A 26,530-nucleotide genomic window follows, 5' to 3' on the forward strand; every position below is an offset into this window, starting at 1 on the left:
CGTTAATAATGACAGAGTGCTTAAATTTGTCTTCAGCTAGTAGGGTTTAAACTGTAAGCTTGGTGGGGGCATATTATGCCATACCTGTCTTCTATGGGATGTCTTGGGTCTTCATGAAAATGCCTGAAGTTGGCCACCATCAAAGACCATGAGTGGGCTGGCATGCCTGATCCAACGCAGCGGTTCTGCTGTAGTTCCCTCCATAGAAGACAACAGGGTTTGAATAATCAGCATAAGAACTTAGTGAAACTCCTCTGCTGTGTATCTTTCTGTCATGTTGCTCTTCCTGGAAGCTGCCAATGCATGGATGCAAATATTTAGAACAAACCAGCTTTCAGTGCAGTCTTTCTCCCCAGGCACAACAGTATTACATTCTCTCAGAGGGGCCTGTGAGGGTCCTTCTCACTCCAGAAATGTTCTTCCCAGTGAAAGAAGGTACTGGACGGGGCCAGGAAGAGATAGAGCAGCCGTTCCATCTCTTGTGGGAACCTCTGTCTTTTACCTGAATGTAACTTTGCTAAATTTGCAGTTTTCTCTTTGTTTTATAAACTTTTATGTAGATGTGTGGTATTACTTAATAGATTAGGGCCAGAGCTCACTAGTTAGTCCTTCAGTAGAATTAACATGTTGCAGTCATGTAGTAGCTGCTGGAGCTCACACGTTTGAGCAGCTTCATGAAGTCACTGAGATGTTCTTTAAGGTCCCTTCCAACCCAAACTATTCTATGATTCTATGTTCCTGCCGTAAGGACTGTGTGAAAAACAGCTCCCTTTGAATTCGCCATGTTATTAACAGCAACAGTGACATTCTCCCTATTGAACCAGCAGGAGAAGATGTTTGCCCGTGTACCAACATTGATCGAAAAGACAAAGTACATTTTGAAAGGGAAAATCACCTCAGTGTCAGATGATCTCCCTTAGTTTATGCCAGCTGAACACCCAGCCTTATGTGTGAAAGAAGCCTTTGACAGCAGATTTGATAGAGAAGTCCCTAACAACTATACCTATTTCTATCTAGAGAAAAAAATACAAAAATCTCAGTGTCCTGTTCATGTTTGCATGAATTTATAGAAAGAGGATGACTTTGATGAATTTATAGAAAGGTATGAACAAATGTGTACGTTACATACATTTGGACTAGAAATATAATTGTATCCCTAGTGAATGACTGATTTTCATGCATGGAGGAAATTACCATTTCAGCTTAATGTACATTTTCCAAATGCCAGTCATAAGGAAACTTTACAAACTGATGTAATTGTTCATGCACTGAGCTTCTTGGATGTTCATCGTATGGTAAATATTCAAATTGTTGTAAGCCTTGTCCAACATACACAGAACTAATGGCAGCAGCTACTAAATATTTTTTGGCAATACTCATTCACATAAAGGCTCTTTCATATAGGCCTTTTGGACTTTAAAAGTCATATATTCCCTTGTACAAAAAAAAGAAAGGTGCTGCTTTATAGAGGGCTCAGTTGCCTTACACACTGTTGCTCTAAAAGCAAGACAGCTGAGGTTGCTCGACCATAAGATCAGTGACAACATTAGCATAATATACAGTATATACAGTCAGAAAGCTGCTAGGTCTGTGGAAGTATGAAATGTAGTCTCAGATCAAAGATATTTTTTCTGCAAGTGGTGTACATCCCTAAGTCTCCTTTATTCTTTTAATCAAATATGTGGAACTATGGTTAGAAGAAAAAAGAGAAAACTTCAAGATCAATAGTTTTAAGTAACTATAAAAACATTCTAAACAAAGTGGCCACTTACCACATACTTTATTCTGACCATCTCAACACTGGAATATTACATTTACATAATTCTTGCCATAATTCATACTGTTGGATCCTTAAACATGTATTCGGTTATTGCCAAGCATAATAGTGAGCTGCTGGAAGCATTACTGGTTTGCAAATATGTATTTCTTCATAGATGGATAACAGGGTTTTCTTACATACTCATTTGAATTTCACTTATGAGAGAATTTCAAATAATGCATTTTAGAGGGATGATAGTGAGAGGACTGCAAGTAGCAACAATTAACTAACGGAAACACAATTACTAAGGAATTGCTGCAGCATATTCTCTTTATGTGGTAGAGGTTTTACAATATTTACTTTATATGATAAGAGTTATAAGTAGAATTCTATGTTGTCTGTTCAGCCTATTATGCAGATGGTGCTTGATTAAAATCTATTTTAAACTACAGCGATTACTGCAAGATAGTGTGCATAAAACAGCTCTCCTAGCTCCATTAAAGGCTTTGGTACTATTGCAGTTTATTTAAAATATGCTTATAGACATTTTCCAGCTTCTCAAGGGGCATTTAGATATCAACGATGTGCCTTACTTGATAGTTTTAAATCCTACACTAGATATTCTTGTGATCTATTATGTGTGCAACATGGTTAATGTACACTTTTTTAAAGTGAAAGATTATTGCTTTCTTGTGATAAATAAGTTAAATACATCACGATAATTAAGCAATAAGCCATGACAGGAGGTGGATTACCATGAGCTAACTACACCTCCAGGGATTTTGAGGCACAAGTCTATGCCTAGCAGAATATATATGGTTTTTATTTTATTTCCCATCTGTCTTTGCTTTGGTGGTTAGAAGTGGAGTCTATGAAGCTGATAGACTGATGGGAGCATAAGGTAGGCCATCATCTCACCCATTTGCAAGGTTATTAGTACTGGAATTCGGGTATTCTTTTTATTTTCATATAAGACAAACAGAATTTCCCCTGTGAGTACTCTTTTTTAACAGTAGGCTTTTGAAGTCTCTTGATCATTCAGGTCGGAGAATAAGATTTTAGAGCTGTTCTCAGAACAGCTTACCAGAAGACTTCTTAAACAAGTTTCTGCAGCATATCACCTGGTTTAAGGGTAGGTTAAGTAATCTACTATCCTAATATGCAGAGAACTTTTAAATCTCATTTGTCACTCTGAAAAGAGGAAAACTTCAGTAAATAATAGAGGCAAAATTTTAACTATAGTCCACATTGTTGTCAAGCCTCCTTGTTCATGGACTTTGCACAGAACTGTCTAGAATTTAGACTGGTATTGCCAAATTAACTAGGAAGCCTAGTTAATTACCATTTAACTGGTAGTTTTGTGTACCCTGTAGAATGAAATAATAGCAAGAGACTAAAAGTTGGATAACTTTGTAATGGGAGCACACTGCTTCTGTTTTTCCATATTTTCCAAATGCTGCCAATAGGCTCCATGTCCATTAACCTTGTATTAAAGATGCATCTATGGTAGCATAATGGTAAAGAAACAACCAACGTTGTTTTCAAATTGGGGTCATCACTTTACTGCTGTGCTTAGTAAGCCACAGAGATCCAGGTTGTTCATTGTAGTCACCTGGGCCCTGCTGGACACCACAAAGTGGTGTGTATTGAAAAAAAAACAGATTTTTGCTCAAAATGAGAATTTCCAGCCATTTTCCTCATGCAGTTGCACTGATTTGAACATCAGTGTTCTGTGTCACTTGATATGCATTATTAAAAAATAATAATACAAGGATGTGATAAAAGTCATGCCTACTAGATCCTTAGCCTAGAGCATACTTTTCATGCTATTGAACTTCTCATACTTCAAAATGCTTATGATGTGTATTACTCTGGCCATGTCAACAAGAGAAAAAAGCCTTTGAATCCTCTCGTAGTCACACATTACTACAGGTATAGAGAATTAAATGATCATATCAAGAGAAGCTGCTTTGCTGTGGAGCTCCAATCTGTTGAAGAATCAGGACAGTGTTCCTTTATGTGCTTGTAAGTCACCTAGGAAGGTAGGATGCTTTGGTGATCAGGGTCTCTGAGCTATTCAGTGGAAAAGCGAAGTTGCATTTAACAAATTTGCATAAATGATCATGTGCAGGTTTTTTTCAGGTGATGCACAAATAATGCACATGCACTTTCCTTCATATACCATTCCTTTTTCACTCCTTTCCTCAAACCATTTGCTTTCACATGAGCAGAGGAAAAAACTATGCAACTAAATCCAGATGGATCAGAACTGATCCTCGAAAGGGGTCTAAACTGTCTGCATTGAGAAAGCTTTGGTTCTTCAGATTTTAATTAGAAAGTGTGTAGGGGAATGTCTATAACTTTAATAATTTTATTTACAGTCAGATTCTCTTCAAATTCCCTGGAAGGTGTACCGCCAGTTGCAGTGTTCCTGCTGTCTGCAGGTGGTTCATGTGGTTGAACTGGTGGTCAGGCTATAATAAAACTAATTTCATTTGAATTTAGTCATATGCATGTTATAGCCGTTAGCAATGAAACTTAGAGAAGGTGTAAAGATGAACAGATGAACTATAAATGAGATTATAGCAATTACATGAAAGGAAAATATAAAGCACTTTGAGGGAAAAAGTTACATAATCTGAAATAATGAATTTTATACATGTGACTAAGGCAGATGGTGTCAACATTTGAATTATCAAAGATGGCAACTAGAATTCCATTTTTGCTTACAAATTCCAAAATCTTTGTATCACAGAAGCTGTAACAATGGATGGACTGAATTAAATTGGCTTTTTTAATAGTACTTTTCTAATTTTATGTTACAGGTCAATGGTGGAGAGAAGAGACCTGCTTCAGATATGGGAAAGAAACCCAAAACTCCCAAAAAGAAGAAGAAGAAGGACCCAAATGAGCCACAGAAGCCTGTGTCTGCCTATGCATTATTCTTTCGAGACACTCAAGCAGCCATCAAGGGCCAAAACCCCAATGCTACTTTTGGTGAAGTCTCTAAAATTGTAGCTTCAATGTGGGACGGCTTAGGAGAAGAACAAAAACAGGTACAAATTGTGCTGTAGCTCAGACTCTTTGTTTCAGGAAAGTGTTATCAGGGTCATCTTAAACACTGTAGGCAGCTTCTTTTGTTTGCCAGGATGAAAACTGAATATGTGCCATCTCAGGCATCTGAATTAAAGAGACTGAGATAAGGAGAGTATCGTTTCATTTCTTCTGTATTAAACCACTAAAAGTGGTGGGTTTTTTTTTAGTTTTGCAGTGTGGCACAAGCTTTAGGATTCTATTTTGGATTGTTTTATGCCAAAATTGGTGGGCCCAAGACTTTATGATGGTATTGCCCTGTCTATGACAATGTGTGTAAGAGGACCTTGCTGCCAAAAATTGTATCTGTGCAGTGGGACGTGACATATATCCAAGCTCCCAGTTGCAGATGTTTCTCTGCCCCACAATGCCAGAAGGGGAGCTGGACTCACATCTTCTCCCTAACCCACCTGGCTTTTCTGAAAAGAGTTAAGAGATGTGTTGACTCAGAGAGACCTAGCACGAACCCTGGAAAATCGACATTGTTCTGGGGTATCCTCCAGCATACATGTGGGCTCTGGAAAACACATCCCATAGTTACTTCCATCTCCCATGGAAAGGCCTTGGTTCTGCAATGAGGCCAGCAGAGCTGGATCTGAACCTTTGCAGAAACCCCTCCAAGTCAGTCAGATGTTATGTAAAAGTGGGCAACTCTGGAAACTCATCATTTTCATGTGGTGATGGTTGGCAAATACCATTCATCCTTGCTATTGGATACCATTGCTTTTCTATTGTTATTGGTTGCATTTTTACTAACTGTGAACAGGATGGATTGGGTAGATAAATAAATGAGAACTTTAAGAAATAAACAGATATGGAGGGAAAGGATATGCTGAGTGAGAGTTATACTGGCTGCAGGAGACCTGGGTGGGAGATGATGCCAGCACAGAAAGAAGAAAAGTACTGGGACAAAAGCACATCTCATTCATTCACACTGAGCATATTATTATTACAAAATTATACTTAATAAGGCTAAGAATTAAAAGGAAAATTTTAATGTGATTTTTTGGTAGGTAAAACCATTTAGGCTTAAAAATTTTACTTTGCTAATAACTGGATGGCGTAGGTGGTACATCTTGATCCCTGTTAAAGATATCAGTGTAATAAGATTCAAGATTTGGTACTCATTGACTAACTAGCTAAAAAAAAAATTCTTATTCATCTAGTATCCACCATTGAATAAGGTCAACATTTGGAAGGTTTAGCTGGAGGAAAGGTAACTTTCTAAACGCAGGGATCAGAGAAGTCACTTGGTTTAGCACATTGGGTTTATTTTGTTGTGTTCTTTCTTTCTTCTCCCCTTTTTAGTATGTCCAGCAAAGGCTGAAGTTACGTCCCAGATCTGACAGGCTGTTTAGACCTCCCAGTACCACAGTTTTGTCATAGTCAAACTTTACTTTTTGGGACCATGATAATGGGTGTTCACTTTTGACTCAGAAAAAATAGGGACTATGCTTGTGGTTAAATTCACATGCAAGAGGGTTTGATGCCATTCCTTGTTGTCCCGTGTACCTGCCAGCCAGCAGGAGGGACAGTGCTGAGCCACACCAGGAACAGCCACTGCTCAACAGACTGCCCAAACGTGTAGGAAGCAGCCTGCTGTCCCCACTGTGCTTTGCCAGGACCTCTGGCCAAAGCTGAGAAATTATAGACTGTGGCATCTGGCCTAAATTGATTCCTACTGCAAAGAAAGGTCTTTGCCCTGAATCACTCCCTGGGTTGAAATCTGGACCTCCAAACATATATCTCAGGAGTGCTCCACGTAGTTACATCTGTATCTTGGACCCATCTTGCTTATCCGTGGGATTGTGGATCCAAATTTTTCTGAAATGATGAAAGGCCTGGACTTCTCAGGACCCTGTCTCTCTAGTGAATCTTACATCTCTCTAGTGATGAAACCAAGCAAAAATTATTTATTTAGGCAAACTTGTGCTTGGTTTCCTCAACCATTTTTCATAATGACCCTTAATTTGTGGCTGTTGCAGTTTTTCCTTCCATAGTGTTTGCTCTGCTTACAACACAAAACTTGACTTCATGAATAAAAGTCCCAAGACCATGTAATGGGTATAAAGCTAAAAGACTATAAAACACACATTTCCTTTGAGCTTGTCATGTTAGTGGTACCAGCAGAAAAATGAAGTCTTTCCATAGAGTTCTGTTTAAGAAAAGTGCATAAAACCCTAAATTTCCAGCTATACTTGGATTTTGTATTTGTGGTTGAAAGCAATAATTGAGTAAGTCCTACCCTAGAACAGCAGAACAAAATTTATTTTCTTTATCTCTGTTGTCCTTAATTTAAGTTGGAACACAGCAGAATGATGTGTTATGGAATCCAAATGACACATCCTTGAAAAAATGGCTGCAACTAGATTTTTAAGCCAATTATTCCAAGAGTTTGGGTTAGCATATCTTTGTTGCTCTTTGACTCATTTTGCCTATTCATTATCATCTATTAAGCACATTGTTAAAACTCCAGGCCCAGGCCCTTTCTAATCTAGCACTGTACAAAAAGGATAAAAGATAGTCCTTATTTTAAAAAAATTGGCAATCCTATTTTCTAGAATAAATTTAAACTCATTCTTTATTCCATTAGGGATCTAATAGTACAAAGTAATGATTACAAGACATCTTAACTGACTAGATAGTCTGTATTTTAAAGCCCTAATTTTTCAGATCCAGAGCATCAGTAACTGTTAGGAAACCTATGTATCTGCTAGGAAAATTGGACTCTAAAAATACAAATGATTAATGTAGCATTTGGAATTTGGCATGGAAGAAGCTTCAGAAATTCAAAAATAGTTAAATAAAGAAACAATAACATCATTAGAGGAATATTTTATTGATGAATTCTACTTGCTGAAAAGGATTCAATTATCATAAAGCTTCTGTCTTTTATGTTTTGGAGGCTAATGCTTATTCTGGAATTTAAATAGAATTATGTTTCCAAGTTATGTTTTCTGAATTGGAACTCCTTTTACTATTAAAATAGTAAATACAAATGAATCAGAAAGTAGAACATAATGCAGCTATTGAGAAAGAAGAATAACTTCATGTCTTCATGCCAAAATGAAATCTTCTTTGTTCCCATGACCTGAGCCAGCTTTTTCTGAAATGCATAGAATTCTTGTTTATTCCTGAAGATTGACCATAGAATAAATAAAGGTACTGAAACTCAGTACAGCAATGACCTAAGGGCAGTATATGTATGTCCAAGTCTTTGCAACAAAATTTTGATAACCTGACATATTAGAGTGTAGCTGGAAAGGGTTTGTACAAGAATCACGTATGTTTTTCAAACTGAAGAAACTAGAAAAATGTTGTTTGAGAAAACAGGATTTGAATGACAAAAAAGGAAATGTTATTGTGAACTAGATGATAGGGAGTTCCTTACTGAATTTAGGGGGAAGTTATGCATGAAATGGATCACACTCAGATGGTCTTACTGTGAGAATATTGCAACTTGTTAGATTAAAGGAGGTGCTAGTGTACTTCCACTCTCATTTTACCATATGAAGACATTTGCATTTTTGGGTTGTATGCTATAGCTTAGTGCACAAGGGCCATTTTCAAACAGTGCTGCTGTGTGCCTGTGTTTTTTTTGTCCAAATCTATCTACACAGAGGAGTCTAGAAATTAAAGGGACATTAGTGGTCATGGTGGACTTTGTCATAGTTTCTTCTCAAATTGTGAATTTGGTACAATAATTAGACATGATCAGAAGCAGGGACTGTGTGTTTTCCTTCATTTTTCACTGTAAATGTTTTCTGAAACTGTTCAGTTTAATAAACTTGTGAATGAAAAGCAGCTGTAGCCGTAGTATGTTGAGGTGCATTCTCCTCAGTGCTGTAGCCATAGCACAGGGAATATATTCAGTGGCTTTTCTAGTTCTTCTCTTAGGATCACAAACACTGTTTTCTCCTTAGTCAGTACTATACTTCTGTGCATCCTGGGTTTATAGCTTATTTATGTACATATTTGCCCTTTGCACACATTTTTACTGCAAAGGGGAGAAAAACAGCCCCCAGGAAAGAGAGTTCAGTATGCTAAATGGTCAGGTCTCTGGCTTTCAGACAGAATGCTGGTTCAAACTGGGTAAAAAGGCTACTTAGGTCATTTTTCTGTCCTTAAATGAAAAAGGAAAGTCATTTTAAATCAGTACCAGATGTGCATGTACTAAATGAACCTTAAGTTTCTAATTGGAGTCCTAGTAAAGCTGTAATAGATGTGGCAAATTACAAACAAAATGTTCTTGTTTACATTAATGTAACTTTAAAACTTCAGCCAAAGACCTTAATAAATGTGCTATTATTCTAAAAATGGAACTGAATGTCTATTCAACATTCAACAAAATTAATCTCTGGTGTAACTTTTCAGTGACTTAACTGGAATTCTAGCAGGAACAAATCTGGCCTCCTATGAACAGCTTAGTGTGCATATATGTGTCTATGTGTGTATGTCTTTCTGTGTGTTTACTTAAATGTTGCACTGGCCTTACAGCTGGAAGAAGGATGGATTCACCTAGGGGACCCAAAACTTAATGATCGGAAGAAGCAGGTGAAACAACTGTTTGAGTGCTGTAACATATGCCTTCTTTCAGGCTGCATAATTCATGCACAGTAATATTAGATGCAACAGTTCAGCTCAATAGCAACACCTCATTATTTTATCCCTCAGTATTTATTCCTATGTTTGACGCCTCATGAAATTACTGTTAATGTGTTTATATAAGGGCAGATCTGACACAAGTGGGAAGAATTTAATTTCCCACTCATTCTTTCCTGCTGATGTGTCCTCTTCCCCTGGTAGAAGTGGCAAGTGTAAATAGTTAATTTGCTTCAATTATGAGCCTGTCCTGCTAAATTAGAAGCAGCAGGAATATGAAGAGCCAGAATTATACTTACGAGGCAACTGACAAATCCTCGGAGCTCACAAAATCAAATCATTTACTCCTCATTGGTGCTCAAAGACCCGCTAGATAAAAGCTGCAGCTTATTCTATAACATCTGATGGAACTTGGATTGTATGTTACCAATACTTAAGTAAACTGAAGTCCTTGTGCATTAGTGTCACCATTTGTGATGCAGTTAACCTTTTCACTGTAACCCATAAGCTTTCAAGGGTTTCTATTTTGGTCACTAAAAATAACCCAGACTGATCTGGGGATGAAAAACAACAGTGTTTTGTAAGTCTCTCTTTTGATTACAGGGAAGTTTTAGATGTAGCAGCACATTGTCCAGTGCTGGGATGAATCAGGTAGATCAGAAGAAAGTTTATAAGTAATGCTGGCCAACCCTTCATGTCTCCAAAGCTTCTGTCATGACATGAGACAACACAAGTCACATCTAAATGGATCCAAGATCAGTGTTTCAAGAGGCCTTCGCTCTGCCTGGCCTCCGGGAAAACCTAACCTAGCTCCTCCTCCCTCCTGGGGTGTGATGCCATGTTGCTGTCCCATTGCCTGATGTGACAAATGAGCTCATCCCATGGGTGGAAAGGCCATTGCATTCTTGTTGCGTGGCTGTGCCTGTGAGGTGGCCAGGACGTGAGACAGCTCAGGGGACTGCAGTGTGGCTGCCAAAACAGCTCCAGAGAATACGCAGACCATCAGGTCAAGATAGTCAGTAGCATTTTGAAAATATAAATTTACAGTTTGTTCACCCTTATTCATGCTCGTATACTCATGCAGGTATTTTTTATCCTACCTCTTGTTCCCCCCATTAAAAAAGACCTTTTTTAAATTGCTATCTTCACGCAATCTCCAAGGAATAGCTTTAACACACCTGTAAGGGGATGAGAATGTATCTTCAGTTTAGTAGATAAACAACCATGCAAGATTTAAATTTAACTTTTATTTTTGTAAATGAGAATAGGAAGTGAAGGCACAACTGTGAATGCCCACTGCCAAAGTGTGTTAAAGGAAAATGGATTCAGGAATAGGCACCACAGACAGCAACCTTACACCTCCCCTCCCACCTACTTGCACCAGCAAAGTCACTTTCCCTAGTGTTGCATCTTAGGCTTGTTTGGGAGATCAGCTGTTTATCTTGAAAAATTTCTGTAATGAAATTGCACTCTACCCTTTGCACCTTTAGACAGGTGCATCAAGAATTTAAAACAACTGGCCCTCACCCAGGTGTCTGCTCCTTCTCCCTTCCTCTGCAAGCTTAATGAGCTGGAACATGAATGGGCCAAGAATAGGCAGGCGTACACGCAAATGCAAACTTATGTCTATGTATATGTATGTACATATGTAAATTTGTATCTTCAGATTGTTGTTTTGCCTTGATTTCCACAGAGCCAGATGCTAAACCCCTTAACTTCCACTGACTTCAGAAGCGGGCAGTGGCAGGCCCCCTGTTTGCCATGCATTCTTGCTGCAGGACTTTTGGCACCTAGTGCTTCCCTCTTCCCCCCCTAGAGCTGAGCTGAGCAGGACTGTGCTGTGCACTGGGGATGGGAAACCTTCCCCTGTGCCACAAAAAAAATAAAATTAATGGAGGTCACCACAGGAGCTGCTGCATCTTACTCTGTATAGGGTAATACAGGCTATTGTCTGCTGGCCCCCTTACCAGCCCACCTGGCAGCTTGGTCTTCCTCAGCCTCCCAGGAGCACTGAAGTCATGGGGAACATCAGACACCCCTCTGCTCAGGGTGAATTGCTAATATCCATTTGCTACATGAAATGGACACAGCTTCCAGATAAATACCGCACGTGGCTGCCAAGTTAAGAGCGTTGACTTTAACTGCACTTCGCCTTCTTGTTGCACTTGAAAGGAGCTGGGCCAAAAGCACCCCAGATTCCAAGTACTGCTGCAGCAACATGCATAAATGATTGCCTTAATTTTCTACTTATTCTTCTTCCCCACCCTTTATCCATATATTTGAGCCTGATAGGAACATGGCTTTAAATCATTTGCGCACAAAACTGGATTTAGGCCCAATTATTATGCTCCATTCCAGCTCACAATCTTATTTTTTTTTAAAGAAGAATACCAGCAAGTGCAAATAATCACCACATAAATCATGTGTTTAATGTCATTTTTTTTGTGCCTAAGTTTCATCCAATGTGGTTCTGATAAAACGTGCAGCCTTGCTCCTGTAAGCTGCAAGCATCAAGCCTGCAAGGTCAAATCTAGGCCTGGTGCACACGGCTGCAATTTCCAGTGATCTCCATCGAGTCTCACTGTTTGTGCTAGAGCTGAATTTGGCCTGTGATCTTTCCCCTGCATGCCAGAAAGACTGAATCCTTTCCCCTAAGCCTCTAATATGTCATCAGTGTCTTTTTCATGCTCTACAGTCAAAGAGACTGCTGAGCCATACAGCTAGCCCTGGGCCTCTTTCTGTTACTGTATGTACCTAGATTAAAAATCAAATGGTAACATATTTCAGTATCCATTAAGCAATTCTGAGGAATTTTTTTTCTGACTGCTGTGGGAATATCTCTCTCCATATTTTAGATGAGCGTGTGCAGCTCTAGGTGCCTTTGCTGCAAAATCAGAAGATTAAAACTAGAGATATGTCTCCCACTTGGAAAAAATACAAGTTTTCTTTATGAGCCTAGGTATGTAGGGCCAGGAACGACAATCTGAATGTGGAATTTAATTCTGGATTGCAGCCTACTGTATTTTATCAGATGCCATTCCTGTAACTGTAGCCTGTGAAAATGACATTCCCATGGGTAATAACACTGCAGAGACCAAAGAGACAAAATCGGTTGTGTTGCTTTTTGATTTGCTATTTTTGCATGTACTATTTTTTTGGGGGGGATGGTTATGGAACACTTCCATCAAAACAAATGTGGGCACCTTTACATCACTTTAAAAAGACAAACATAACTTTCTTGCAAGTGTCAGCTCCAAGGAGACATCCACAAGATAAACTGAAAACTTCCCCTTCTTTGTCATCCTCGTACCAGCTATTTAGGCAAAGCTAGGGAAGCAGCATGGTTCTTTGTAATGTGCTTTGTCAGCTAGGAGACAAAGCTTTTTTAGACTACCATGAGGCACAAATTCTGAAAGTCTCTTTTTCTCCTAAGATCATCAGTCAGTGTAGCTCTATTATCAAAGGGGGCTGTGGTCACTGATGTCTTCTTCCATTAGTACCTGATACTCAAAACTGGGGACGTTTGCAAATGACTGAGTGCCTTTTTTGGCTCTTGTGACGATGACTAGGAGAAGGGACATCTGTTCCCCTAAGGGAACAAGGGTGCAAGCCTCATGGGACAGGGCAGGAGTCCTGCTGCATAGTGTGTTGTGACTGTGTTGATACTCCTTCACAAGCAAGCTGAGAGGAAGTTCATTGGGAAAAGACAACTAACCAGAACAAAAATTTGGCTCAAGGCATTACAGGTATATTTCAGTTATATATATCAGCCATGAGTTTCATATTACCCAACACGTAGAAGAATACAGGAGACACAAAACCTGCCTCAAGGAATTTATGATCCAGGAAGACAAGAACTAAGCAGCAGTTAAAATACATAAAGCAAAACATGACCAGAAGTTGGCATCATAAAACAGAAATGCAGATATTCTACTGTGGTTTTAATTCAGTAAACCTCGTATTTGTGAGTGCTTGTGGCTAACTATATAACCCACAACCACTCTATCTCCAAATGAAACTTTGGGGCAGTCCGTTTAAGGCTGTGCAACACTATTAATAAAAAGAGTCGGCCCTTGAGGTAGGCTGCTACAGTACTGGTAGCCCACAGGTATGGTCAGCCTGGGGAACCTAGGGGCTGGTACCAGGCTGTGACGTTACCATAGTAGAGCCCAGGGCATCCGTTTTCCCTGGTGGCCTAATTCCAATGCTATCGCATATACTTATATGCACAAAGTAGAGTTTCATACCTACTCCTTTTGTAAAGTATCTTCTATATTGTTGCATGATTTGCTCAACGGTGTAAGGAAACTTGAAGCTACCTTACTGGGTGCACTTCAGAAATGTAATTAAATAAGGACGGACCTGTGTATTATGCTGTGTAAATTTGCATTCGTGAAGCACAGTAGGAAAATAATGCCAGCAGCTTCCATTTGTAGACAAATGAATGTAATCTTGGTGTTTTGGGGTTTCTATAACAAGCTGAAGAGAATAAGAATAAATTAAACTGACCCACCCTGCATATACAGAAATGATGTTTTTTTCTGCCAACATTCAATTTCCACAAGCAGGACAATACAGAAAATAAAATATTGTGTGAAGAAATAAATCTGCTGCTGAATCAGAATGGGCCTTTACTGCCTGAATGAAAATCAGTTGACATTCAATTATCATGTTAATTGAATTAAAGCAAGATAGAAATGACTTAATTCCATAAGTATATGCTCCTGTCAATTTACTTATTTAATAATTGTTGCTTGCTTGATGGAGGATGGGAAAATGACCTTATAAGAGATTTCTGAGGTCTTAAAAATAAAATCAAATATTCCCACTATACACCATAGACAAGCAACAGAACAGAAGCCTGCTTCTTGATACGGGAAGAATGTTAAATATATTATTGGAAATTATGTGTTTCGTAATTTGACACTGTCTTAAGCATGAAACTCAAAAGAGCTTCAGCCATTTTCTAGAGCACACTTGAATGGCAACACAGCCTTTTTCCTCCCCAAAAGCACTGCAAGGATGCAAGTCCGTTATACTTACTACAACACAAAACTATTTAAGCCTGAGGGCTAAAAATTCTCACAGATGCAGAAAAAAAAGAGTTTGAGAGGCACAGCTGACTTGCTCATACCTGTTTGAGGTGCTGCTGCAAGTGATGCGGATGTGCCCCACTTCCCCTGCCTTCATAAGCACCCAGTACAAGTGCAGCCTAGCACAAAGGCAGCAAACTGGTACCCACTGCCAGGGCCACATTCAATTGCCTTTGGAGAAAAATATTGACAGCCAGACCTTGTTGATACTCATGAAAACTAACAGCTCCGCAGACAGGCAGGACTTACCCTAATTTTTCATATAAGCGAGGACCAATCAGAATTTCAAAAACTAGCATGAGAATCGTCAGCCCACTTGCCTGCTGACCTGAACAGTGGGCATCTTCAAAAGGACAACAGTATATAGACAGTGAGGGTTCAAGCTGTTGTCCTCAGAGGACATGCCGATGCCCTTAGAAGCACAAAGTGGGGTGAGCTGACCACCCTCCAGACAAGCCAGCTTGCAGGGGCCGTTCTCACCAATGCAAAACGTCAAAGCAGGCTGGAGTCATCAAAAACTTTTCCCCATCCACTAAGGACTTTTTGACTATAATGACCTTCTATTACATGGTTAATGTTTATATTACCATGGAAGACGTAGTGTTCATTATTGGCTCACCAGAAGACCCAAGAAAAGAGGGCAAGACCATGTGTACACTGAACACGGTAGATGTATAGGTAGGAAACAATTAAATAATGGCTGTATGATGATGTTCCTATGAAGTAGTGATGTTTTAGATGGAGTTTTACAGAATTACTGTTAGTTTCATATTATTGAGTTAACCTAGTGCAGTATGACTATTTGAGGGAAAGTCAGGTCCCAGAGGACTCTTTCAATATGGTCTGACTGTAAGAGCACAGCAGCAGTGTGTATTTTTTATATTTGTTTAATGCAAAATAAAATCCAATGTGGAAGTAGTAGATACATGATCTTTTGAAGATCATTATTCTGTGTAAAATTCTTTGTTCAGCTCTGTTTTTTAAACTGGCTATCAGAATGATGCAGAAGCATTGCAATATACAAAGCAGTATAACAGTCTTTGTTCTGTAGGTCAAGCTAAATTCATTTTAGCAGCTAGGAACAGATTGTTTACTATTTTTTTATTCATTTTCAAAGCAAACACTACATTTCCCTAATAATCACAAGCGATTACAACTTAAAAAGCAAATTGCTACCTTTTTTTTTTTTTTTTTTTTTTGCAAAACAATAGGAGATAAACCAACACTCTATATTTATCTTAATCTGGAGAAATTACAAGGGTGCACAGATACAGTTGCACAGTTAAAACCAATCTTTTTTCCTCTCTGTCTTTATATTTACAATTTTAGAAGTCTAAGACTTCTCTGTTTCCATTATGATCTTTTGCTTCCCTGGGAAGCAAAATCTTTAATCCTTTTAGGCAGCCTCTGAGTTTTACCAGCCCGTATCTGAGGTTTGTTCTGTCTCTGAAAGCAAAGCCTCAGTGGGGAAAAAAAAGAAAAAAAAAAAGTGTCTTGAGCACATTCTTTATAAAAATGGTGTTGTGCTGGATCCTTCCAGCCTGACACTACCACTCTCATTTTGTAGTCTGCAACTGTATTGTCCTCTGTGTGTTCACTCCTCTCCATTACAGGACTGCTGGTTTTACTGGAGCATTGGAAGATCAAAAGAGATCACTTTAAAGTTTCACAAAGTTTATCCTTCTGGGAAGGAGATGTACGTGTGTGTTTTCCAGCTGTGGAATTCAGAACAGACCAAAACTGTCATAAATAGCTTTGCCTATCTTTTACCTTTTAATCAATAGCTCAGTTAACTAGGCAGTGTGGAATGGGAGGGGGAAGGTGGGTAGTCTCTACCATCTTCATGAGGCTTTCCACAGGTGCCCAGGTTGTGCACTTGGCTGGGGAACTGGACAGCAGAGGCTCAAAGCTGCAGTTCCATTTTGTGCAATATTGTGAATTCCAGATGTCCAGGAACACATGAATTAACCTCTGGCTTGTGACTTAAAAATTATGAAATATAACAGCAATTAAAAATTAAATTTCCTTTCCCTTTATTTGTCTCCCTCACTTTTAAACCTTCCATTTAGCTGGTTTTTAAATTTTCCCCTGCAAAGAGGAGGCTAACAGTCAATCCTGCTTAGTTACATGAAGCCAAGATGCTTGTATGACTCCTGAATCTACTCTTTCAGGGGAAAAAAAAAAAAAAAAACCAAACCCAAAACATTAAGTAGTGAGAAACTTGTGATAATACTTGCAAAGAGAAATGCTGACTTATTCCCGGATCTGTCACTGACATGGCTAACAGCAAGGCTCCGTGGATCAGAAACTGGTTCTCCTCCTGTGATCTTTCAATTCTATGTCACAGATATCTATGTATGCTTTGCTAACATCATCTGTAGTTCTATGAAGTCCTACCTAACTCTGCAGATCATCTTTGATCTTGAAATCTGGGCAAAATCGAAGTGCTTCTCCAAGCTCTTTAATCTATTATGAGATTGTGCACATGCCACATTTAAAATAATTTGTTGAGTTGAGAGAAATGTGCAGAAATAGATCCATGCTTCTGAGAAGTTAATTAGACTGATATGGGATCAAGACTGGAATAATGACTAACATTTATTATCCTTAGCAGCTCCATGAAGCTACTTTGACTGCCCCCAACAGTTTATCCGGGGAAGAGAGAAAACCTCTTGGCTGATCTGTGTGGTGCTGTCATCTCCTTCATTTAGCTCAGATGTCTTTCTGCACATTCTCATCTTCCCTGGAGGGTTTAACTTGTCTCACAAGTGGAAGCCAGTGAAGAGGCCCACGCTTGCCTTCCCCATCCCTAAAGGTCCCATTTAAAAGTACGCCCCACACTTCACTTTGAACAATTAAACCTGAGATGCTATGAGATGCTATGAGAGATGTTTTTTCAGTACTGCTGGGTAGTTAAAGGGTGTTTCACAGTTGGAACAATATTTTCTTTACAATACTTGGTGTTTATTATTTCACTCTAAGCAATATGAGGGGGAAAGGCTGTTTACTTAGAAAGACTTTATGAAGATGCATGAGACACACGGTGATATATAAAAACAAAATCAGATTAATTTACCAATGTGACACTCTTTGTTTTTAGGTATACAAAAAGAAAACTGAAGCTGCCAAGAAGGAATATCTGAAGCAGTTAGCTGCCTACAGAGCAAGCCTTGTATCCAAGGTAACACATAATGTATATACACACATATATATAGTGACATATTGCAAACCATTTTCAGCATTTATATGGTGCTGAATGCCACAGTATTTAGTGCAAATAGCCTTGTTTGTTATCACCTTAAACTCAGGTTTAAGGTGCAAATGCTCAGTAAACACAGTCATCTCCCCATGAAAAGGTATCCTTCCCCTTCTGGTCATAAGGACAGCACTTCTTCAGGCTGGGAGTGTCACTGCAGTTCAACAGAGGAAGGATATACTGGTAAAAAAGCCTCAATATAACAAATGCAATGTCAGGTACCTGCCATGATACCTGTAAGGGGAAAAAAAAATCATACACAAAATGCCTGGGTTTGGTTTGGTTTTGTGGTTTTTTGGTTTGGTTTTTTTGGTTGGGGTTTGTTTTGTTGTTGTTTGGGGTTTTTTTAAGTACTGCTTTTTACCTTGTAATCTCCAATCAGTCAAAGTCAAGCTCAGCTCACATAGCAATTTTTCATAAAAAAAAATGTGACTTTGTATTTTACATCCAGCAAGCAATTCGTGTGAGCCCAGCATAGATGGCCATAAGGGTTTTGTACTGGAACACACCAGTGTATCCCCAGTACACAGCTGATGTACTAAATTGATTTGTACAAACATTCTTAGTGCCCATAATTTTGTAATACACTCTAATAAATTTTTTTATAAACTTTAAAATATACAGAAGAATGAGAAATTACTGCAGTGTGTCAATATGAAAAACCAATCGAGCAACTTCAGAATCATACCAGTTAGAATCATTGGTTTTGGATCTGAAAACAATGTTTGGGTCTGAAACAAATATGGGTATTTTTTTGTTAAATAAATAAAATGTGTTTAGTGGTAAAGATGGGAGTATGAAGGACTGGCATATATGGCATGAATAAAGCTTTTTGTTATTTGTGAATATTTTTTGGGTCTTGCACTATACTTCTCTGTTAATTTGGACACATTTTCAGAGGAAGACTATATGATTAGTCATACATGGACCTTTCATGCATCTTTCTTACATTATCTTAGTATTTGGTCAGTGTTTGTTCTAAATTTAAAAGCCTGAAATATGGGTGTAACCTCATTCATTTTGGGGGGTTGTGTCTTATGCATTTTAATTTTATAGCTACCATCATAAATACTAATGCATTTAGTCAAGTGAATGACAGGGTATCTTTAATCTCTGTTTTAGGACTGTTTGGTTCTAGAAATACTCATTGCCTTCAGAAAGGGTACCACACAAACTATTTTTTTTAAATAGCCTGCTTAGTAGCAAAAGATAGATCTAAAAAGTGCAAAATATTCCAATAGGTTTTGAAGAAATGCATGAAGTCATCTTTTCACTTGTGAAAATAACTTGGCTGTCCCTATTCAGCACATCATGGACTGTTTACATAACACTATATAGCTTAATTTTGAAATGGCACATGTAAAAAATGAGATTTTAATTTTGGGGTTATTTTATTTGGCAAGAGAAAAAAGTGTACTGTGGCATTTTCTGAGGGCTTTATTTGGAAAAAAAAATTAAAGATTGTTGATCAGTTCAGTACATGAATCTATCTGTGCAAATACTTAAATTTGTTGTTAGTCAGAAAAGCACTGAAGCATTTTCTTAACTTTTAAGCAATTATTTAAATTCTGCCCATAATGTCATGTTTTCCTCTAGTGTGGAAAATATCAAAATGTAAACCTAATGAAGCTGAGTACTAATTGCTTACTTTCATGAACACGCTCAATGAATCCAACAGAGCTGGCATGTAACTAAAGCAAATCCATTTTGGAATAAGGATGTAAAATACCCAGATGTAATATATCAGTATATTCTAAATTATTATTAAATATTTATATGGCACCAGAAGAGTTGTAGTTCTTTAGACAAACATGTAAGCATGAAGAAATATATATAATACATTATTAAGATTGTCTGGAGTCCATGTGGTCTGTTACATCCATGTGTTACATTACCATCCATAAAAGCTGCTTTTAGAGAATATTAAGACGTCAAAACCTCATTCTCAAAAGTTAAGACATGCCAAAAGTAACATAACCTTTTCCAAAAATGCTTTAATACATTATTAATAATTTGCTCACATGATATGTTTTATATTTTATACCTCACTCTGTGTGAGTCTCATTTCATATGCTTATAATCAGGTGTTCACCCTGGATGCTCCTGTGTTGTATTTACTGCATGTTGTTTAACCTTGCATCTTTGTAGGATTTTCTGTGCTGCTCTTCCCAGCAGTGTTTTAGAGTAAAGAAATTCTCAGTAATACTCTGGAGCAGGAAGTTTGTATTGTCCGTATTTTCAAACACAACTAAATCATTGTGAAATCAGGTTTTCAGTAATTTTGGCTGTCGTGCTAGGGACATCTAGAACTTAATTTTTCAGAATATATGACCAATATTACACCCTTCATGTTCATAGCAGAGCTTCAGTGACTTCAGGGTCAGCTGGCTGGCAGCTCTAAGATGTTCTTTGTGCTTCACATCACATCAGGACACCCTCTTGCTATCCAAATGATGAGTTACCCAATTATCGATCTTTCTTCCTTGTTCCCTCCCAGAGGACTCTGCCTGTGGGAAGAGGCAGGCACAAACTGGCAAGGGTAGGGATATTGCTTGGGTCCCCTGTCTCTAGTTCAGGAGGTGCTTCACCTCCTAAGGCATGGCTCTACCACTTGCCTAACTTTTGAACACTGATTACGCCACTTTTTTCATAAAGTATTGCCAGTTTTTAAACAACTAGTGATTGTAGGGCTTGTATGTGAGAGTTAGTGTGTTTTTCTGCATTTATTTGCAACTCTTCATTTTTCTGAAAAGCAAAGGAATGAACATATGCCATGTTATACCTCAGTAGACCAGACTTGAAGTTGAATCCACTGCACCCATCTTGGCCATTTCAGATGCTGGAATGGTCACAATAGAAGATTGCAGAGAAATGGGGTAAATCTCCTTTTGCCAGGAGATTTCTTAGCCTCTGCCTGACAGCAGAATAACGAAATTCAGGAATGTTGGTTTTCATCCCAAGCTCTGAGGTGGGAGTGGAGTATCAGGTTGGGATGGTGGGCTTCTCCATAATACTCAGCCCTTTGCCTTCTTTTCCCTGTTTCTTTTTTTTTTCCCATTTCTTTTTTTTTCCCCTTCCCTCCCCTCCCCTCCCCAACAGCAAATCTTTACTTCAGCCCGTCTTTCTCTTGTCCTCTGCATCCTCACTTCTCCTTCATACACTCATAGCCATGGGTGCATACTAAAGGAAACTGGAGATGAACATGAGGGACAGGCTACCTGCTCTTCATCATATACAGCAACCAATACCATGTGGAGGAACAGCCTCAGCTGCTTTCTCAGATGATACACATTTATAAATTTGAGTGTGATTTCATGGGAAGATGAGATATCAATCTTTGACACCATCTGTCATTGTCCCTTCCAGATGTCAAGTACCTCTGCCATTACATCCTAAGGAAGGGCACCCAAATTTTTTGGGAGGCATACAGTGCTTTCCTCTGGGTGCATTCTTGACAAAGCTTAGCAGTTCTGGTTGGAGTTTGTCACACACACCCACACATGCACAGAAAAGTCACTTGCGCACCCAGTATGTATAATTTAAGACTGTGTTATTTGACAAAATCATAATTGAAAAGGGTGGACGTGTCACCAGCAACTTCAGTAACAGGATTGCAAGCCCATCTCTAGTACACTTCTAAATGCTTTAGTGAGGTCTTTATAAAATAGGGCTACCACCCAGTAAAGAAGGCAAACATATGATTGTGTAAATATGTCAGTTATGCATTAATCTCCATTTAATTTATCAGTTTATTACCTGCATTTTCTCCTTTTTTATAATGATTGAAATTAATGGGGCTGTTGTTGAGTTTGTTCATGTGTGTAGGAATTGATACGTAAAGTAAAAATCACTTTACAAAGCATTATATCTTCTGTAATGCAGATTGCCATATTGCTTATAGTACTGACTAAGGCTTTGCATTGTAAACAAGTGTCTTTATATTTGCACTTAGTTGCAACTTTTACTACTATTCAGGTCCAGAAATGCAGTCTCTGGTATCTGGTAATTTGTACAGCATCACATAAAATGCTGTGAATTGCATTTTTACTTTTTCATAAAACAAGCACTTTTTCTAGCTTAACCAGCCTTTTTTCTGGCTGACATTAGAGTTTTTTGCTGCATCTTTCAAATACATATATTTAATAAATATATATATGAGTAAATGTTAAATGCTTTCATATATTATATATGTGCATCTACATACATTTATATAACAATATATGCATATTATGTATCTAACATACATAATGTATAAGTGCATATAAGTGGTACATATATGTATATTAACTATAGCAGCTTAAACAATTATCAATTGTTTATTGCAGCTTAAATAAGTGTAACTGTTTGAATAGTGCAAAGACATTTCCCGTTTTGTTCTCTCTGGCTAAATGAATCTTTAATTCTCTCTGGGTAGTGACACAACTTCAGGTTTCATACAGATATATTGTAGCAGCTATGGCTGAAGCTAAAACCGCTCAGCAAGGAAAATATTACTAAAATTAAAAATACTCGAGCATATTTCAAAACTGGTGTTGTATCTGAGTCAAAGTGGTGTCCTCACTTGACATTGCAGCAAGTGCATTGGGCACTTTCCAGTTTTGCGGACAGTGCAAATCCTTTGGACATGTAAAATTGCTTCTTGAAGTATATGACAGACATGGCTTTCCTACCCCATCACCTTGCAATTAAATTTCATTAAAAAAATGAAGTTCATATCTAGTACGACTGACATTGCCTTAATGCCATTATCACAGCAATTTGTAACCAGAGTTTCCAGGCACCCAAAATATCTGTTGCACTGCCACTGTATCTGTAATACAGTTGAACAGTCTAAGGGATTCAAGTCTTTATGTACATGAGTATATGTATATGCTCACTGTGGAATATACAGGAAAAAGTTTGAGCTACTTGTAAAAAGCAAAATGGAGACCAGGTGTGCTCTATCTACAATTTGTCTTTTGTAGCCCACTAATCTGAAATTCTTTTCTGCTTAGTGGCCAAGCTTCAAATATGAAAGCACTGTATCCTGGCTCACTCCTCCCTGAAATAAGCAGCTGACGCGGTTTAGGACATTTTTTCTAGAAATAAAATTCTGAGTAAGTCTTGACAGAGTAGGTGACTGAACTGTCTGGTCTCCTGGTCAGTGCTTTAATCAGTTGGTTATTGCATACAAGGAGAGCAGCATCCCTTCTCTGTTGGCAGAAAGGCACCTGGTTTCTGCTTCTTGAGACAACAGATTCCTATATTACATCTAGCCTGAGTCCATGCAGATGTTTTGGAATTTTATAAAACAATTTAGTCTGTTCTCAGTGAAAGCATCAAAGAAAGAATAAATAAAAAATATGGTTATGTTTGATGTTTTGGGGGGTTTTTTTGGTAGCTACTAAAGTGCTACAAGGCATTTGGCAATATTTCCCTTAAAACAATAACAAAAATTGTTATTTTTGTTGAATGATGACATGATGTTGAATGATGACATGCATATACAGCTTTTACCTTTTTTCCATTAAACATTAGAATCCCCGTCTGGGAAAACTATAATGTAAGGCTTTTACAGCAGGTACTTCAAGCTTCTGTCTTTCATTCTTTCTAGAGTTACTATGATGTAGTCAGAAATTTTCAAGGAATCATAAATAAAATTATATATGTGATTTCTATGAGTATCTGCTAAGTGAACATATAAATTTATAAAATATTGTCTAATCAAATAATAACACAAATCCAACCATCTTCTCTAGCAAGGAAACCAACTACCTACTGCAGCTGAAAATGTAGAGCAATCTATATTTAAGTTAATGCCATGAATTCAGTTTGAGGCTAAATCATGTGAAGCTTTACATTCAGCAGTGCAATAACAGATAGCTGCTCTCACATAATTTCTGCCAAAAATGGCACAAATGTCTCAAGCTTGCAAGAAGCCAGATTTTGATTTAGCAAGGAACTGTGTTTGGTTTTGAAGTTTAATAAAACTCTATTTTGCTATTAGCCTAGTGCTTCCATTTGGGGAATTAAAACACTTGTATCAAATTAAAGTTGCATATCCTTTATCACATGTACCCAGGTTACATTCATAAAACATCCATTTTTACTTACATACCCTGAATGAATCCATGACAATCCCCTGAAGATGATGACAAAATGTATATTTAGATTTGAAGATGTTCTTCTGAGCCACCTCAGCTAATTATAGATGACAACCCATGGCTTAGTCCTTTGTTCTGAAACATCAAGAATGTGTCAGAAAGCTTTCTGAACTCTCTAGAGTCCCAGATGTTGTTATTGCAATAGGTGACTGGAATTAACAAAGTACGAAACATCGTTTGCTAAGTCTCTTGTGACTTAGGTAGGAAGACAGCTGTACTGCAAGTATGCATATGAGTTTTCTACCAGAGTGTATAGAGTTAAGTCAAAGGAATCTCTAAAGGAGTTAAAGAGCTAAGCAGGAAAGAGAAAATGCTGCAGAGAAGTCATTCTCTCATAAGCAGCTCCACAGGAGTATTAATAAAATGGCTAAGCCTATGCAGGCTAGAAGAAGAGGTTCTTCTCAAAGACAGGCTTGGGTTTGGAAGTGACCTAAAATGTCAAAAACATTAAAAATGGACAGGATTATGTGAACACAGAAAAGCTGAGAGAAGGAATAAACAATTCAAGATGTTCCTTCCACCAAAGAGACAGCAAAGACAGCAGATGCAAACTTAAGCTTAGGTAAGCTTTGTAGGAGCTGCATAAATATTCAGCCAATTTCCTCCTATCTACCTTTAATGTCACGGTACAGAAGATAACTCATTTAAAGCTGAGTCAGGCCTGCCTAAGTTTGGTCACAGCCTGGACCTTCCTGATACCAGCTGACATAATCACTGCTGTTACCTGAATGTAGCCTTCATTCTGGTCATGGAGGCCACAAACCGAGTTCCTCGGTGTGGCTCAAGGACGGACACCAGTCACTAGAAGTATGCGTGGCACTGTCATGAAAAGGGACAGTGCAGGAGCTATGTAGCTTTCTGATAAATATTTGTGTAAAACTGGAGCTGAGCTAAACTCTTCTACCCTATGAAATGCTCACATAGTACATGTTCCTTTTCTATGTAGAGAGGATGCCAAAGCTTTGTTTCTCATTTAAAGAGAAGCACCTGTTTTCCATTTTAAATAAATCTATGTTACACCATTTTGGCTGTGTAAAAAAAATCTTCAAAGGTTGGAATAGGTTATGTTCACCCACAAGTAAAGCTGTTTGCATTGATAGAAAGTTTATGCTGGCCGTATTGGCCATGAGGCTGATGTCTTTGCCCCTGAGGAGGTCTCTTAGCATGTATTTAGAGGACACCTAGGCATCCAATAGTACTAAGAGCATCTACTGAATGTTGTGAACATACTGAATGTATTTCCTGACTATTTTACTATAAAGGAAAGCTTAATTGCTGATGTTAATAGAGAAGTATTGTGATAATGTTTGGTCTGTAAGTGACTGAAATTATATTGCTTCAACTGAAAGGCTTTGATCATTAGCTAATTTTGTGAAATCAATAGAGTAAGAAAAAGAAACAACTTTTTTCTCTGTGAGTTGAACAACTCCGTTTTCTTTGAGACAACACTGACTTTTTGGTTTTATATTTCAAACAGCAATATCAGTTGAGCACTGCTTAGTAGAATGAATTTATTGAAAAATATTTATTTAATTCCTATATATTATGGCATCATATGCTATAGTAGATAAGAATGCTGAATATAAAGCATGTATACAGTATGTAAATTGAAGATGTTAACATACGTATGTGTACATACATATCTATACAGTCCTCCTTCCTGGCAATATTTCTAACAATAACTGGATTAGCATGTTAAAAAAGCAAAATGAGGTCAGTATAGGCAGTTGTAATTTCTAGGTATGCTTCTGAAGAAACACAGGTCAAAAGTAGTGCTCATCAGTTGGGAATGATTCTCAGCCTCTGTTAGGCAAGTCCTACCTCTTTTCATGAAATACATGAAAATTTTCATTAATATTGAAGTAACAGTGTTGGGCTCTGATCCAAACTCCATTTAAGTTAATAGAAGACTTCCCATTAAATTCAGTAGTCTAAAGGATCAAGCTCTTAGAGTACTGCCTTGTTAAAACATGTCCTTGATTTACTCTCAGTCACATGGATGTTGTTTATGTTCCAACAGAGGTGGGCTCAGGAGAACCAACAGCAGCCAGAAGGCAGCCACAAGTTAGAAAGAGAATCAAAACCCATGTGTAGGTTTCAACGGCTGTTTGGTTAGCCAGATACACAGGTGAGGGTTTAAGGTGCACCTTTTCAAAGTGGAAGTAAAATTATATCCCAAAGGAAGTTGTGGAGATGCCAGAATATCATCAACAGGCTGTTGCTGTTTGACACCACTAAGCTGAGCAGGATGTCCATACCAAAAATCATTTCTCAGCTGTAGGAGTGAATGGACAATTTGGGGTGAGGGAAATCCCAGTGTCACTTTCCTCTAAGGAATTGACACCTGCCCTATGCCTGTCTGTCATAAGGACCATTAGTCCCAAGGCAGTTCTCCTTAGAAAAGAATAGCACAGCTGGATGAGCAATGCTTAACCCCTTAACCTAATTTAAGTCTTTAATTTGGCAATTATGCATAAGGAGTTTCGGCACACAATAGGGGAGTACAAGGTGGATGGGAAAGTTTGTTTTGCTCTAGATTTGGAAGGAAGAGCATGAGTTTGGTAAAAACTGGAGGGAAGAACTG

General features: G+C 38.2%; 1 protein-coding gene across 5 annotated transcripts in view; it reads left to right on the forward strand.

Annotated features, from left to right (window-relative positions):
• TOX (thymocyte selection associated high mobility group box) overlaps positions 1-26,530 on the forward strand; it is a 225,191-nt gene that overhangs the window by 181,335 nt on the left and 17,326 nt on the right. For all 5 annotated transcript variants that reach the window (XM_005443215.4, XM_055705182.1, XM_027811164.2 and 2 more), the window contains 2 exons: positions 4,585-4,815; positions 17,648-17,728. In XM_005443215.4, coding sequence (XP_005443272.1) covers positions 4,585-4,815; positions 17,648-17,728 — 312 coding nt within the window. The remainder of the gene's footprint in view (positions 1-4,584; positions 4,816-17,647; positions 17,729-26,530) is intronic.

The sequence above is a fragment of the Falco cherrug genome, chromosome 3 (genome assembly GCF_023634085.1).
Source record: "Falco cherrug isolate bFalChe1 chromosome 3, bFalChe1.pri, whole genome shotgun sequence".
NCBI lineage: Eukaryota > Metazoa > Chordata > Aves > Falconiformes > Falconidae > Falco > Falco cherrug.